We start from the raw sequence: 17775 nt of genomic DNA, 5'->3' as shown, positions 1-17775 counted from the left end.
TCATCACGTTATATCTGGCCCCAAACATGGCCGACATCGTGACGTCATTGCAAAGGGTCTATTGGGCGTAACGTTTCCTAAATATGCGCGTTTTGTCTCCTGTCTCCTGACTCAAGTGCTGCAGATTGAACCAACCAAAAAATTATTTAGAAAAATCCTAAAGGCCTGAAAAAAGACATGCACCATGCATATTCTACAACACCTGTGGCCCTGAATTACAAAGAATAGCTCGATTGACAAGGACTAGTGTAAAAATAACACACCGCAGAATCTCAGAACACGCGTCTAAAGTTTGAATTTGGGATGGGAGGGCTCAGCCACATCTTTGAAATCTGTGATATTTGAAACCTGTTGCAAAAGTTTTTTGCTTTTCTAATGGCTGCTTCTCGGGCCTACGTGTTTAGGCAAATTGAAAATGTGGAGTACTGCCAGTACCGTTCGGGTCTCCTGACGCATCCACCGCATGTTCTCTCTCGAGCAAAACAGTTCGTGAATGAAAGCCCATTATGCGTAACGGCGCATGCACCCCAACAACTGAAAGATGTGAGTTTCGGGGGAGGGGACTCCTGGATTTCAGAGTGTTTCTAAATCTTGCTTCTTGACACTGTCCCAAATGGAGTTCAAGGAAACCATGCGTCCACACCGAGCTGGCGACCAGTCCCCCCTTTTTGAGCCAATTCAAAGGGTACAGAGATCAACCGAAGCTCCTAATGCACACATCAAGAAATGTAAGGACAACGAATTCGAAAAACAAATTCCTACCTGTTTAGTCCCATTGCACAGTCATCAATGCAGTCTAAGATATCACCGACAGAGATAGTCCAGGTACAATATCACCGTGTTTACTTTCTGTTATGCGAATTGCCATGGTTACCCGGTACTTCAAATCCCGCGTGATTTGATTGGCAAGACTCCACGCGGTGATATATTGATCGATTTTTACTGCACGGGCATGTGTTAAAAATTGCAGATGCGTGGAGGTTGCTACTTCAGTCATTGTGGCAAGCTCCACGCATATCTGAGCGCCTCAGTGGAGCAGCGGGCGAAATGTGCATTTTGGTATATTTCGAGTTTTTTTTTACATGGCTATCACATCAGCACGGCAACGTAGTCTAATATTGTCTGCGTGGAGTTTAGTTTTTACGTGATCGAGATTTGTCGCTTACATCAATGAAGATCATCACGTGACAAAATGTCCGTTCATGCAGCCGACAGTAAAATAAATTCTGTTTATTGTTGTTATTTCTGTTGTTATGGTAACTAGTAAATGAATTATGGATAATGAACGCCGTGGTTCGAGAGACGGTCTGTTTCTTCGTATCTTGTGATTAAGTTGCCATGGTTACTGGTACTAAACTGATTGATAGATTCCTCTGATGATTTAATTGATGTCACGCAGGTGCAGAGTTCGGGTGCTGCTCCAATGGAATGGGAGTGTGGATGGGGTGGGATGGGGTGGGTTGGGATGGGTTGGGATGGGGTGGGATGGGGTGGGATGGGGTGGGATGGGGTGGGATGGGGTGGGTTGGGATGGGTTGGGGTGGGTGTGGGGTGAAGGATAAACTGCCTGCAGAAACGATTTGCCATGTTGACCGTAGAGCGCCAGAGAAAGTACATCGATTTCTTCACGCCGGGTTTCGAAATCCTAAACATCGAGCATTATTCGTCCTTGCTGGTTTAGGTCAACCTAACCCCCATTAAAACGGTTGCTTGGGGGTCGATGCTCTAAAATTTGCCCTGATATCCCTTCAGTGGAGCAATGGGAATTGAGGCCTAGGTGCGAGCTGGCTTAGATTAAAGACAATAGACTGTGTCTTGGACTAGGTTTGATTTTTTTAACAAGGGCATAATAACGTAACGGCCGTTCCGAGCGTCTTGTGTCCTTTGAGTCCGTGACTACTATAACACGTATGCATGACTCGTAACTTGTGCGAGAGGCCGCCAGGTGCTATAAATATATTTCTGTCGATTATCCATCAGTTACCTTCCTTGTAGTGAGGCCAGTGCATCAACCTCGACTACATAGACAGTTCCTCCTCTCCACAAAGTTCCTCTTACGTATGATATAGAATCAGTTTTGGACTAAAAAATAACAAAACATGAATATCAAAGTATCCTGCGAGTTTATTCCATACTTTGAAACCTGGCTCGATTTCTCAATCGGGGTAAGAGACAAACAGAAGCATTAGCTTATTTACGCGTTATCTCCTTCAGAAAATTTCATTTACAATTGATAGCAGCGGAGGGGGGGGGGGGGGGGCAGAGCAAAACTGTTTTTATCGCGATAAGTAAGGTGCTTTCTTTAGATAAAAGAAATCTACAAGCAAAATTAGATGCTCCTGAATCACATATATTGACATTAGTAACCAGAAAATCATTCCAACTGCTCTTAACTGATGACAGGATAATGGATGATTTTAGTTCCCGAGGTGACTCCTTGGTGGCAGGACTGAAGGAAGCCGGTTCGGCCGCCTGGGAGACAATAAATGAACTAAAATTTTATGCTCTTATCAATGAATAGTCTCATGATTAAAGTCGATATATCCGTTAACCCATTTAATTTTTCATAGGAGTTTAATTATTTCTATGTAATGTTATCACCTAACTCATCATGATTGTAGCATTTTTATTTGCCCCCGGAATGATGTCAGGAAAAAAAGTTTTCGGATTCAGTCCACGGCCCAAACGGAGCCGTGTTTTTTCCGCTCTAGCGACCAGGTCCGTTCTTTACCAGTGTGCATTCTCGCTTTGCGTTACCATGACGATTGAGTGTACAGACACAGCTCTGGTGGTAGGGGAACCGGGGTAGATTTTTGAAATATTTTTTCCAGCGTTCGCCCTCGTCGAAGCACTCGAATTCCCCGTCGATCTTCGCGCGACACTGGTCGTCGTCTTGAAAAAGATAAGCGGTAACATATATGGTAAACCTTTGACGTCACCTTCGCCTCTACTCGGCAATCTCCGTAAAATCTTCGGAAAGCCGAGAATACAGTTTTTAGTGTATAACGGAGAAGATAAAGCCGCGTCACTCGCGGAGCTTTGTCGGTCTACTGACCAGATTACTCCACGCAGTGCATTGTGGGTATATAGTTCACAAAATATGATAAAATGGTAAGGCAAACTTTCATAATATTTCTATAGTTTTAGGATCTGGATGAAGTAACTAATAAATATGAACAATTTCGGTATCGAATAAAAGGTACCGGAATCCTTTTAGACGATTTCTTTCTGCCACCAACGCGCGCACCGACTTGCCGAATTTTCAAAAATAGTATCAGTGACAGAATAGGATTTAGTGTGTCACAGAACAAAGTCGTCAGCACTTTAAATCCCTGAGGTATTGAAGGTCTTTAGTCTCTATAGACCCTTTGCAATGACGTCACGATGTCGGCCATGTTTGGGGCCAGATATAACGTGATGACGTCGGCTTTCTTCTTTTCAGGACTTCGCGTCAGGACTTGCGCAAAGCGTCACAACATAGCGTCGCGTTCGTGACCACACTGTTCGCGGCCATCTTGGGGGGCACTGCGACGCATATTGCAAAGCGTCTACACCATACCTAACCTGTCACCGTACATGTCCGACTTACCGCATTCGTTGCTTGATCCCCAGCCCCAAAACCACCCTTCAACTGAAAATAAAGGCCACCGGTATTACTTCCTCAGAAAGCCTTATAGAGCCAAGCTTCTCTTCGCATGGACAAAATATTCACTGCTGCAAAAAAGTACGCCAGTATTCATCGTTTTCACTCGGCGCCAATCCAAACCACCATCTTTAATTCCGCCGACCTCGTTTCAGGCTTACTGATTGAAGTTGTTGGAGACTGTTTCTTTCAGATGTGACCGCAAGGTGACGGGACGGGTCACATCATCGTGTGCGCTATGCACAAACGCTCTAAAAGACTCAGAGAGCCGGCCTGGCTTAATCAAACTGTAAAACTTACCCGATGAACTGAGGCTCAGGGCTACCAATACAACCAGTATCAGAGAATACTTCATTCTGGCCTAAAATGGAATGGAAAGGGACGCTAGAAACGAAGATATCTTTCCAGCTTGTTTGCTTACCCGGTCGAAAATAGAGATATTATGATTCTTATACGAATATCATCAAAACACGGATGGCTCTACATCCGTGTTAAAAATAACGGTTTTATTTCCTCAATGAAGTCGTTCTTCGCCTGTTTCATTAAGCACCCTTCTTTTTCGTGCGATTCTAATCGAAACACCGTCGTACACATGTTCAGCAGGCCGAATCTAGCAAACTGCACAGTCATGATCTGCGCCGGAGTTTTGAACTGGAAATGAGAAGGTGCGTTCACCTCGGCGATCAAAAGATCAAACCCGGTGTACCAGCGATAGCAGTCCTAGGGTTAGTTGTTCCCCAAACATGGGTATTGTCAACGGTTATGGTTAGGGTTAGTCGTATACTCGGAAAAATAGAACACCACGCCTTAATCTGCTGTTACAATTGAAAGCGGACTATGGTTCCAGGGGGACTTTGATCGCTTTCACACCGCCTTAAATGTTGACCGTGCATTATTCCCTTTAAATGGCGATGTTGGTAACGTTTTTATAGTCCATGGATCAATGTTGGGCCTATTGCAGATACAACCATGGATCTATGTTGGGCCTATTGCAGATACAACCATGGATCAATGTTGGGCATATTGCAGATACAACCATGGATCTATGATGCCGACTCTTAGTAATAGATCCATGGATGGGACCATATGGATGATTAATCCATGGGTTAACACTTTTGCCAGTGCATGAATTGCTTGATACCGACTGGGGCGCCAGAAATGGCAGAGCATTGTGCTACTTTAGCGAAATTCAAAATTTTAAGAAAACTTACTCGGGGGAAATTCTTCTGGGGTATCTGCTCCACGGCGCGCTTCCCAATGCTGTGCCTGCGAATGATTGATGACTTGGTACTGCGGTTAAATCTTCGGGCCCTCCCTTCTGCATACTAATGTGTTGACAATTGCCACCTGCTCGGTCCTGATAATAGACAGGTTTCGCAACTCCTACGAACTCAGAAGTTTGCCTCTAACATCCCTAAATTCGGGTAGGGCAAATTCATTTCCAACTCAGAAAAATTAAAGCAGTCACATGCCTTATTTTGAAGATAGGGAGAGATAATGGCCCGCAGCAACCTTGTTTATCATAGGTTTGGGCAAAGTACCTCCGTCTTTTGGATAGATCAGTCTAATGATAACAAGGGGAAATTTTCCCCTCTCGCTTCCGCCCGAGCTATCAAGGGGCGCGTTCAAGGTCGTTACAAAGCGACACTGATAATTGCGAACAATGATGTTAACTTGAGCCCATCAGGCGAAATCACGTACTCTTCCGCATTCTCTGAAAGCCCTTGAGCCTTATGAATAATTCTATGGCAGGCATTCACAAATATGCCTCTACATTTAGACACATCCTACTGTGCATTGAACTGTACATGTACATTGAGCAGTACATTCTAAAAGGCCTTAGTCACAGTATATCATTGTTTCTAATACAAAATACATTACGCCTCGTTTTGATCGGAGCGGTCTTGGTATCGTAACCAATGACCGCCTGGGTAGGTATAAAATTGACGTCATCTTCACAAGCAACAATATGGCGGAGTTCCGGACACCAGGCTGGATCATTCTTTGACGAAAACGGAACATATATACCTTTCAAATCGTATTTAATTTGTTTAATTTTGAAACCTTTTAGAATAGAAATTAATACCGAGTTGGCGGTCATTGGTTGTATAATCAAGACCGCTCGGGTAAACCTCAAATTACGTCCAAAACCCTCGGCGAAGCGCCTCGGGTTTTGGACTGCATTTTCGGTTACCCGAGCGGTCTTGATTATACAACCAATGACCGCCAGCTCGGTATTAATTCCTTAAATTGCACATCAAAGGAATCCGTGAGAACATTTCGGCTTTTCAAATAACACAAATCTCCACACTGTTTCCTAAACCTTTCATCGTCTCGAACAAAACAAAACAACAATCATGTCTGTATAAAAATCTATTTAATCAGTTATAAACATCTCCTGAAAAACTTTACAGTTCTGATTAGTGATAACACGTATATATATAATGTATTTACAATAATACTGTAATATTTCTAGAGAGCTTGCGAAATCTTACGAGTGCGTGTTTTACGTTGCAAAATACCCCAAGAGGATGTTGACAATCGAATCCGCTAGAGGGCACAGACTGCCATGTGCTATACAAAGCCCATTAGGAGGTAGATTTTTAAACAACAAAAACAACCGACTCGGTGAAACGACGACGGCAACAACAACGTACCTGACATCATGTGACGTCATTTGAAATAAACAGCAGACGACACGACGTCATCAAATGTCATCTTGGCCAACAAGTGTCTGCTGCGTAACAGTAGTCAATGATGACGTAGTAAAGCTAGTACACAAAGTCAACATACCAAATGTTGGCGTTGTCGTTACAATGTAAATGTCTTGAATGGTAAATTAATCGGCGCGCCACCAACAGGGATTTATACTCAATTGTCGTAACTGCAGCGGAAATATCCCGCAACGTAATCGCACACGTGCAGATTCCTCAACGTCTCTACATTACATAATTGATCCAATTATAGCTACCAACAGTATTAATTTCTGACTGATAGAGTGATTCACGAGTAATTACAAGAAATAATAGAACAGCTACTTCTGGTGTAAACTATTTTGACCTCAGTCAAAAACACAAACAATTCGAAATGTATCAGGGTGTTTTCGCACCTACGCGAAACGCCTATACGAACGGCTACGTCATGATTTTATGTGTACCAATGACGTGTACGCACGTAATGATTTACAGCCGATGATTTCTCGGTAAAGTTATGTTGGGTGGTTCTGCAGAGGGGAGTTTTCGCGAAGGACCCGCAACATCAACGTGAACGGCTATCCCATTGCTCGACTTCGTTATCAGGAGGCAGAACAATGCGATAGAAGTCCACGTTGGCGTTTTGGGATTGCGGAAACTCCCTAATATAGAAATAATAACACCAGCAGCGCACCTCCCTGCTGGTAACGAGTTGAACACTGGGTTAAGCGTTCACGTGGACGTTTTGGGGGCTTTGCGAAAACTACCTTTCAAGGCCAAGGCCTACGAACATAGGCGTTCTTGTAGGCGTTTTGCAACAGGCTGCGGAACACCCATTACCACGTCCGAACATGTTATGACAAGTCTCAGGAATGAAGCTCGAAATCTTATATTATAATGATTTTGAAACCAGATGATCAGATCAGTGGCATCAGAGTCATCGCGATCAGCACTCCCTCCCCTTGCGCCATCTGGGCACACTAAATAGAACTACCAACGAGTTCTAATTCTAGCCAAAGTTAAAATACTGCGCGCATCTGATTACTAACTCCATTGGTAGCGAACAGAATATCACCCGTTCGACGCCCTGCAGTACGTTTCAATGCCGAGAATTCTCAGAACACACGCCACCTAGCGAAAAGCAAACAAACTACAAAAGCGCCCCTGTGGGCCGTGTCCTGATCTAGAAACCATTTAAGGTTTGAGCGCATTTGCTAGCCAATCGCCAATCTTCTTCTCATTCGCTGCCACCCATTTGTAATTGGCTGTCGTTTTTTCGATGGCCTGTTCAAAGGCTCTCGTTCCTGACCCGAGGTCGGGGTGGGCGATTTTGAACTCGTGCAACTGAAACGTAGAATAGAGAGGCTTAGATATGCTATGGCTACGGGTAGAGACATTTAGTTACGTCCACTAATCAATTTCACTTTAACTTAAATGAAAGTTGAAAAACGTGTATTTACTTCAATTTAAACTTAACTCGAACTAAATACGCCCAGAGAATACTTCGTGTGTTTTTCTGCAAACTGAGTTTTGTTGAGGACATACAATTTACTATAAGCGCTGCAAACATTATGTATGTGAGTCTAAGTTACTTTACATTCCATAGCACAAGGCTGTGGCCTCGCTCGCCAAAATGACATTCATTTCATATCTTTTCAAATTTCAAACAGCAACTTTTGAGTTGTCATCCACGAGGGAACTTTCCTTAGCGGACACCTCTCTACCAAGGACACAGGACACATATTTTGGTCCTATATATTATATAGGACCAAAATATGTGAAATTGGTTGTTTCAATTCAACTTTTTGGCACGATGTATCAAATGAATTAAGGTATTGTACCAATGTCTATGAGCCAGAAAGGCACCTGCGGTCAGCACACGACCTATCACTTGTAGTTCCGTGTGCAAAAAGAACATACGGCGAGCGGGCATTTGGCCACTCGGCCCCCACGCTCTGGAACCGGCTGCCGACCAACATCCGGGCAGCCGCGACCCTTAAGGAATTTCGCGGATTGTTGAAGACAGAGCTGTTTAGTCAGGTGTGATCTTTTTATCTGTAAAGCGCCCGTGAACGAGCATTTTGCTTGAAACGGGCGCTATAGAAATATGGTATTTACATTACATTACATTACATTACATATTGTCGCCGAGTTAAGTAAATAAGTTAAAAGCTCTAAACTGGCTTTTTGAAAATTGGCAAGATATGAAATATAAGTGCTATTTTGATGACGGCATATACAGCATTGTGAGAAGGGTAGGGGAATACGGCGTACTTGAGGCGTGGATTTGTGAAGTGCTTTAGATTCATGAGGTGTTCACCAGCGAAGCATGATATGATGACGTTGGTACGTATGCCATGTATGTGTTAACATCGCCAACACACATGATGACGTGTATGAAATACATGTATGTGTGCCTACCTGTACTTCTCTCTCATGCATGGCAGGGTTTCCGCCGGGATTAAATTGGGGGAGCAAAAAAAAAAAGTTCTAAAAAAAAAAATTTTCTAAAATTTTTTTTTTCTAAAAAAGGGTATATGACCCCTCCTGAGACGTTTTTTGGCCCTAAAACCGCTACAATTGGCTCCCAAGTGCTCTTATTTTACATATCAAATCATGAAAATTACTCATTTGACAGTAAAACAAACTTTAGTGCTCAAAATTAAGGGGGGATATCCCCCCTTGAAATATTTTAGGGGGATGAATCCCCCACCCCCCCCCCCCTCTGGCGGAAACCCTGCATGGCTGTGCATATACTTTCCTTCCGATATTCAATTCTGAGCTTTAAGCAGTGTTTAACATGTTCTCTAAAGCCGATCGTGTGCAGGATTACAACCGAAATGACACGAACTTTGCCGAACATTCAGTTTTATAATTCACAAAATATGCAGATACGCTGACTCACTGATCCAACACCGTTTTGGAATAGCATTCCACGATAATGAGGTCACTACAGCTGCTGCCCTCTATTTCCCCATCGCTGAATTACAGGCAATGTCGGACAAACATGCGGTTTCGTAATGGATTCAGGCTTTCTAACTAGGGCAGTTAGATTCAATCTGGCACATGTCCGAGTGTTGGAAATACTACATAATTGTTCTGAATATTTCTCTCTCTGACTCTATGGTATCATTCATGCTAAAAACAATGCAGGGTCAAAGATAATTGACTTCGAAATAAGCTCAAATGCGTAGAAATAAGTGTCGATGTCCGACTGTCACGTGACTAAAACGTCATCAATATCATATTCAAATGACCTTGTGAGCTATAAATAGTAACGTCGCGGAATGCTATATGCAAGCGAAGCCCCCATAGATATACTGTCATTCAACATTGTTCAATCGAGACAGCCAATGGGGGGGGGGGGGGGGGGGGGGGGGCGACACCAGTTGTCTAACATTTCTGATGGTCTTTGTGTCGATTTCACAGAAAGGGTTCAGAATGACAGGTAGATATGCCCTCGACCAGTCAGGTATGAAGGGGCTTGGCCTGTTCAATGTGCATTGTGCCGGGGGCGGTCATGCCCGGAGATAATGAACCGGTGTTAAACCAGTGAGTCTAGAGTACAATATCTTATTTGCCCTTTGAATGTCAACAAAGAGAGGAATCATTTACAAAGGAGAACCCGACGTGTGAGAGTGATATTTAGCCATAAGCACCCCACCTAGTGGCTGATACAGGAACCGATAGAAACCATTTGTTCAAACCATTTGAAGAACATTAAGCCGGGAAATGTTGCCCTTTTGTGTTACACTATACCACCAGCCTACCTGCTCTAGTTGGAATTCCGTGTTAAATTTTCTAGTGACACCGGAGATGAGATTTGAAAATGAAAAGCTTCCGCTGCCGAATCTATAAATAGACAATTTGAAACATGCAAATGAGGTGACATGCCGCTTAAGGCAAGAGCCATACATTCCGTGCAATTCGAAAGTATCGCTCCAAGAAGCATTAGCTGTGATCGGGATGCATGCTGAAAGTTAACGTGATCGCATAAAAAACCTCGCGGATACCTGACGCTTTTGGAATACCGTGCTAAATGAAGCTGTCACCGAGGATGTTAGATCCGGAAGTAAAAAACTCCCGCCACCGAATCTATAAATAGAATGGGGTCATGGAGATGATGAATCATGCCGTATGAATCAACAACAATAAGCTCCGTGCAATGGAAGTGTCGCCCCCGATTTTACTCAGGATTCGCCACACCTGCTTGAAGCAGTTGCATGCATTGACCGATATACAAAAGAAAAGAATGGAAGTAACTCACAACATTTCTTTGGGCCAAATTGATAAAGGGCGTTTAAGGGTTAGACGTGTGTAACTTCTCTCTAATCAGTTTCAGGGCCTATTCATATTCTGTGAAGATTTACATGAAGGACCTGAACCTGTCTATTCAGTAGTTAAACGCTGTTTTGAGCTGAACGCCTTGTATGAATTTGGCCCTTTGTCTTTCAAATTGCCATTTTGTAAGTTTCCACATCCCCCCAAAAGTGTATCAAGAGTGTCTCTTTCATCATTGACAGGAGGTAATAATATTTTTGAACTTCCCCTTTTGATGGCAATAGAGAGGTTCCGATCCAAGAGCGAGAACAAAAACGAGTTGGACCGTTACGATGCCTGTTGTCTGAAATGCAACGAAACAGTGTCTGGTGTCCGCGCCGGTCACCGATCCAAAGGTTGACCGCGCTCAACTTTGCGTAACTTCCACTCTGGGGCCAACGCGCCAACCACTATGCCGTAAAGGAATTCCCTTATGGCCGGCGGGTTAAGCCGTGCCATATACCTGGGGATACTGTACATCTGGTATGCCGGGGAAACTATGATGACAACAACAAACCCGACTTGATGACGTAATCCAGAGAAAACCAATCTTTTTGTCCTCGTTCTCGGATCAAAACCTGAACTTCTACACTCTCAAGAACTAATCGAGTTAAATACTAAGGGCCAAATTCATAGAGGGCGTTTAGCTCAATACAGCGTTTAACTACTGAATAGACAGGTTCAGGTCCGTCATGTAAATTTTCACAGAATATCAATAGGCCCTGAAACTGATTAGAGAGAAGTTACCTACTGAATAGACAGATTCAGGTCCTTCATGTAAATCTTCACAGAATATCAATAGGCCCTGAAACTGATTAGAGAGAAGTTACCCACGTCTAACCCTGAAACGCCCTTTATGAATTTGGCCCTATGTCTAGATGAACCCTTGAAAAGCTTAAACACACTTTCACTCAAGCATGACACGCTCTTAAGCAACATGAAATGCCTTGCCTAAAGTTTTAATCACAAGGTACCTGTCGTAGCTCAAATTCAGTATTGCACTTGAGCGTCATACTCGTGATTAGGCCTTTGAACGACCAAGACTGTCCAAATCTGAAAACGAGGCCAAAAAAATAAGAACGCGCATGCGTCGCAGGCGAAAGCTTCCGTCATAGTGTCATTGATTGGCCCATGGTAGGATCGAGCCTCGTTCGAAGGAAACATTATCATGTTTTTTTCCCGTAGATTCTATGACGGAAGATTTGCCTTTGTACTATGGCAGTAGTTTATATATCCTAGAAACCTTCGGAGAAATACGCAAAATGGCTTTCATTGTTCTACATCTGGACATGCGCAGTACCTGAAAGTAAAGGTTATTTCAGCTCGCGCATGCGCACAGATTTATAGTTAAGGATGTAGGCACAATTAACAGTAACCGCCACCCATGCTGGAACGCCCCCTTTTGGTCGTTCTGAGTACCTGCTGTCGCCTGTATGCATTATTGAAACTTGACGTCACGCCTATGATAAGGTCGCCAAAAGACAAACCGGAATTTCTGAAAATTAGAAAAGTTAATAAGCGCGCGTGCGCGAAGGGCGGGTTGTCCAAAGAACAACACCAGGAAAAAGGTCTCGTACGTGATATCCATCTTAATGTATTGCGAAGACGAGGCTAAAGAAGGAGGTCAAGGACATATTTAAAAATCGTGATATTCGAAACGTTTAGTAGATTTTTCGAAGGGATACGCTTATTGTAATCTCTTCTCACCCAGCAAAAATTCAAATTAGCATTTGAAGAACATTCTTCATGGTGGACATCTAAGTAGATACAAGGCAACACGGCCAAAGAATGACATTAACATTTGTCCTTGGCATTCATATTTGACCTTGACCTTGTTTCTGACCTTGACCTCAACCTACCTGTCCATAATCATGTCCCATCTGGCGCGGATGAAATCCCAGGCCAGTGGCTCGCCGATGGTATTACGCGCCACATAGTTGATCACGGTCACAGCGTCCTGTTTACGAATCTCATTCTCGTCCAATGAGCGGTTGAGATATCTGAAGAAGACAGCGAAAATCGATGACGTAAACCACAAATTCTATCAGCAGACACTTACTTAAAAAGGATTTCGCACGGCCAGCGATTCGCCTTATTATTTTCTCGGACGTTAAAAATGTACCTTCTGATTTCCTGTTTATAAGTCCGGCGCAGATCAGTAAGCTAGACTCGGCCTGATGAACATGCGGACAATAGGGCCCGCAAAAGGGTTCCATATGACCTGACGATGCTTCGGTTGATTGCTGACTGAGGCGTGGGAAGGGCATTGTATTGCTCGGCGAAGTTCGCTTTAATGTCCAATGGCATCAGACAAGCAGTTTATTTATAATGCCAATGACCTTGACAATCGACCTTGACCCTTGACCTCACCTGTTCAGTATCCATGGTTCCTTCGAACAGCTCAAGGCCGAGAGCAATTTCGCCTTCTCTGTAGCCACGTTCGAGTCCTTGTAGAGGTTGTAGGCGAAATCCCATTCTGCTACACCTCCCATCTTAATGCCGTAGCAGTAGACAACGGTTTTGAGATCCACGGCAATGCTGGAAATGGAACAGTGTTGTTGTTGTTGTTGTAAAATAGAGGGCGGATTGTCCAACTAGGACGAAAGCGTATCAAGGACGACGACGAAGAGTGTTGTTGTCAAAAATATTCAGCGGGCTTGTTATGAGTGCACGTTGATTTTGCCAACTGACAGACTGGTATACATCAACCGATAATTTGGTGTTGAGACATTTTGATCGGCGGTCTTCTGTCAACTCCTTCTTGCATGCCAAGTTCTTTGCGATTTGGAAGCAAACGTTTATTCATTTCATATTCATTCATATCATAACCGGCGTCGTAGCGCTATTGGATTTTGGCCGGAGGTATGGAGTCCACTTTAGGCTTAACTGTCCACCCATGTGGGATCTTTTACTTGCCCTGGCTAAGACACTCGGGTACAAGGGACCACGGCTTTTTGTCTCATCCGAAAGACCCTCAATGATTCATCTCATATTGAGCCTCAAACCTTTTTGTGAAGAGCCAGGAATTTTAGTTCCTTGAAAGCCACGCCGGTTCATCAAGAAATACAATCCTTGGTTCTCCCCGGGATCAAACCCGGGACCTATTGCGTGGTAGCCAGCGGTGTTAACCACTTGGCTATGAGGCTCCTCGACTCAGAGACTCAAACTTGTTGTGAAGAGCCAGGAATTTTAGTTCCTTGAAAAGCCACGCCGGTTCATCCAGAAATACAATCCTGGGTTCTCCCCGGGATCGAACCCGGGCCCTATTGCGAGATAGCCACTAGGCTCTGAGGCTCCTTCTCTAGGTTATGATGTTAAGAAACCAGTGACGATTTGACAGTTTCCAGAGCAGGATTATTTTCCGACAATATTACCCCGAGAAGTACTTTGTCAAAATCGATTAAAACTTACTTATTTGTTGCCGGGGTTTTCTTGTATTCCTCGAATTGTTTTGAGGCCTCAGTCAGGCAAGGTCCATGACCATATTTGCATGCTCGGGCGATGGCTAGGTAACGTAGTCGTCTGAAAGGAGGGCAATGTTGGAGCGAGAAGAATAGACATCTATTAGACGCTCTTAGGACACCCTCGGGACTGAGTGTCCTTAAGTAATAGAGGGGTGTCCTGATTACAGCGATTGAATTGAATATAAACAACCAACTCGGGCCCAAAACTAGTGGAGACTGTCCTTAATAGAAATATGTCCGCTGAAGGCGGTTCCGCTGTATCTATGAATGGAATTAAACGCGTTCCAACGGTGCAGCCATTAACATGAAATTGCCCCAGGCTCGGCAGTTCAGACTCTTAGAACTCTTCACTACATTACTTATCACTCCTGACTAAAGCCCGCAGCACACTAGCCGCCAACTTCGGCGTTCACAGGCGTTTTTGGCCGCAAGAGTCCTGAACGCCTGAAAAATCCCTAGTCTTCTACGAACTGCGTCAGCGAACGCGACTTGCCGCCACTTGCGGCAACTAAACGCCAAATATCTAACATGTTTGATTTTTGACGCGTGTCGCCGCGTTTGAACGCAAGAAGAAGCCAGGTGTGCTACGGATGGCCGCCTGACTTGGCGTCGGCGGCGAGGCTATGGCCAATCAGCTTGCGTCTTGATGTCACATGATTTCAAAAGGGCAGTCTAAAGTTGCGGAAAAGACGCTACTGGACGCCAATTCTGGGCAGGTGTGCTCTGACCGGGATCCACTGGCCGCCAACTTTGGCGTCGAGAGGCGTCAGCCGAACGCTTCTTGTCGCCAAAGTTGGCGGCTAGTGTGCTGCAGGCTACATTAGGCGCTGCAAGAGCTGCGAGAATATATAACTTACTTTGTAATATGAGGGTCTGAGGCCGGCATGTTCCATCCTAAAGAGTTATAGAGTGGAATCACCTGCTGAACCATGTATCCCTAGAAAGAATATACTGTGCGCTTAAACCCTTCTATTCTTGATATTTGGACAAGGCAAAGTTGTAAACACCCCGGTACAATTATGAAAACAGCTGGCACCACACATCAATGATGCACCAAAGGTTTAAATCGTATCTTGGCTGTAGTTGTAACACGTTACCGTAACTGGTGAAGTAGTGAAAGTTGGAACGGAAACGTGGGAAAATGTAGCCATCGCAATTGATCTATTCGCTATGAAGTTCGATCAGAAAACATTGGAAGGGGTTAAATTTATCCCACCTTTACATCTTTTCTACTGAAACTTTTCGCAGCCCACTGACTTTTAAAAGTTTTATGCTTGATTAGTGTAAATTGGGCTGAATTAGTGAAAAGGATAACAAAATTCTTCTGAAATCAGTACCTGGAAATCTCCATAGACGGCGGTCTTCTCCAACATGGAGTCGATGTAACCAAGGTTACCGCTATACGCGTCCCATGGCAACAGCTCTCGCTCATCCGTCATGTACTGGGATAGTGTCAGCGCGTCCGTGATGTCAATGGTTCCCGCTCTGGCGAGGTTGAAGGAGTCGTCGACGATCTGGGCGCGGTTACGCACGTGAATAGCCTGGATTTCGGAAAACATCGTCAAATCTCGGAAAGATTTTAAATGAAAACAAAAAAACCGGAGAGTTCGGAAATCATCGCCAAAACTCATTACGAGTTGGAGAAACGCGCTAAAGAAAAACGCATGCGATGACTGCAAACAACTTTTCTTTTTACTTTCAACTTTGTTGAACACTTCGTCTTCTTTGCGAATGATGTAATCTTCAATTTCATTCAGCAATTGAATGTGTGCTTTTTAGCTCGAGTCAGCAACATCGCCATGGCAGTATGGCCGACCGTCGCTAAGATATGGGACGCCAAGGTGACGTTTATTTTCCCTTGCGAGTTTTGGCTCGACCCCATTGCAAGCTCTTTCGTAAATCTATGGACTGCTATCCGTGTAATAAACTGTAAGTGGCATCAAAGCTTTCAAAGGGACAATATAGATATGATGGGTTTTCATACATAGCTTCCAGTAGGACCGAAACTTCCCCAAACAGGATAATTGAAAACTCGTTAAATTTCAACAAACGATGCACTCGATCAGTGTGTAACCATAGGCCTATCTGAAATTCACATGATGTGTCCAAAACTGCCTCGCAACACTCGTAACACTGGTGAAAATCTTTATCAGAATTCAGCATCGGTGTGATGGTACACGAGGCGGCGCATGGTGGCGAGCGGGCTCATTATCCGCAGAGCCAGGTAAATTCCTCGCTCAAGTTGTGCCATGATGCAATACTCACTGTCAGGTCCGCTTGAAGCTGCTGGGCAATGAGGTTCCAATTTTCTTTGTCATAATTAACTCTGTAGAATCCATACTCCATCACATTACCTACGATCCAGTCATTCGCGGCCGCTGGCACGCCGTTGGCACTGGTCAGGGATTCTTAAAGAGAAAAATTAAAGGAACATGAAGCGAAACGCTTATAAAATGAGGAGCTTTGAACGGCCCGGTAAAAAAGGTTATTATCTACATATCTGAGCGGTTTCGAGGATACCAGACGGTGGCACTGTACTCTACTTACTGTTCACCCCATGAAGAGCGTCACTATTTAGTGTGTATTGTATCGAACAATGCACTACTAAATCATATATTCTATAGTATTTGTATTACATAACATTTCGTTCATATCACTTGTTACGTTATTTTGCCTGTAGCATGACAGCAGCCTTTTTAAAAATGTTTCTTTCTGAAACTAAACGAAATATAATGGACTGATGCGCCCTCAAGTGAGGAAGGAATGAACTAGTATGCTTACTGTCAGTTTGCGGCATCCAGATGACGTCAGAGAATGTTTGCTGCCATTTTGGAGCAGTTGTGTTGGTTGTCATGGTGAATGGCACTTCCCACTTGTAGCTGGTAATAGAAACACGAGATATATGTGCCTCAGGCCAGGAAATGCGGTTAATTTGCATTACATATATTTCGAGTTCCCTCGAACAGCAGTGTACTCTCGATCAAAATGGTCGGACCTTTCAAAAAATTGCCCACACTAAATGTTAAGGTTGCGATTTATTATGCGCATGATCGACGCGACCGCAACTAAGAATGGACCAAGCGTATTACAACGTTATTCCTTTGAACCCCGCTGTTATTGTCGGTAACAATTCAGACTAGATCAATTCCGAACTTGCCGTGGTACCTACTTATACGGTGATGGATATTTGCCATCTGGGGGCTGTGAGGGGTCGACGAGGAAGTGTTTCTGGGTGGCTTGGGCGGTCCCTGTGACGTAGTCTCTGGTAACCGTGATGACCGGGAAGCCCATCTGGAGTATCCAAGTATTCATGACCTTGGTGACGTTGACGTTGACGTTATCTGCCAGCGCCGCCTGGAAATACGAACAAGTTCAATCTTTTATTTCAAAACACCTGGATTGAGAATGAAGCGCACTTTACAGTGTAAATGCTCTACGTGTCAACGAAAAGGGAGTGAATTGAACTAGTCTTAGCAATTGCAATAGCCCGCAGGGGTTCCATTCGCGTTAGACTTAATAATGCATCGATTGCTGTGTGGCCGACTAGTATTTCTCGTGCGAAATTCACTTTAATGGTAGGCAATACGTACCGGCATTTTGGCCAGAACTTGAAATCTAAAAGCAATTAAATCTCTTTCAAAACAAAGTGAATGGC

The 17775-nt window shown here is 44.0% G+C and overlaps 1 protein-coding gene and 1 long non-coding RNA gene across 6 annotated transcripts in view; both read right to left on the bottom strand.

The window, feature by feature from the left end:
• Window positions 1-2106: 2106 nt before the first annotated feature.
• LOC135499072 (uncharacterized) lies at window positions 2107-3635 on the bottom strand. Its single transcript, XR_010449216.1, has 2 exons — window positions 3590-3635; window positions 2107-2892 (listed from the first exon to the last, which is right to left on the bottom strand). It is a non-coding gene; the product is annotated as an uncharacterized LOC135499072 (long non-coding RNA).
• A 2368-nt stretch (window positions 3636-6003) lies between these two features.
• LOC135499255 (aminopeptidase N-like) overlaps window positions 6004-17775 on the bottom strand; it is a 35593-nt gene continuing 23821 nt past the window's right edge. For 2 of the 5 annotated variants that reach the window (XM_064789931.1, XM_064789932.1), the window contains exons 12-21: window positions 17290-17474; window positions 16902-16999; window positions 16386-16528; window positions 15458-15661; window positions 14978-15057; window positions 14068-14178; window positions 13027-13194; window positions 12516-12656; window positions 10107-10188; window positions 6004-7680 (exon numbers count right to left, since the gene is read on the bottom strand). In XM_064789931.1, coding sequence (XP_064646001.1) covers window positions 7531-7680; window positions 10107-10188; window positions 12516-12656; window positions 13027-13194; window positions 14068-14178; window positions 14978-15057; window positions 15458-15661; window positions 16386-16528; window positions 16902-16999; window positions 17290-17474 — 1362 coding nt within the window. In that variant the 3' untranslated portion in view covers window positions 6004-7530. Of the gene's footprint in view, window positions 7681-10106; window positions 10189-10349; window positions 10432-11630; window positions 11710-12075; window positions 12152-12515; window positions 12657-13026; window positions 13195-14067; window positions 14179-14977; window positions 15058-15457; window positions 15662-16385; window positions 16529-16901; window positions 17000-17289; window positions 17475-17775 lie in introns of all 5 variants that reach the window. The other 3 variants (XM_064789935.1, XM_064789934.1, XM_064789933.1) reach the window with 3 other exon arrangements.

Source organism: Lineus longissimus, chromosome 14 (assembly GCF_910592395.1).
Source record: "Lineus longissimus chromosome 14, tnLinLong1.2, whole genome shotgun sequence".
NCBI classification, from domain to species: Eukaryota; Metazoa; Nemertea; class Pilidiophora; order Heteronemertea; family Lineidae; genus Lineus; species Lineus longissimus.
This window is presented reverse-complemented; position numbering and strand designations above follow the sequence as displayed.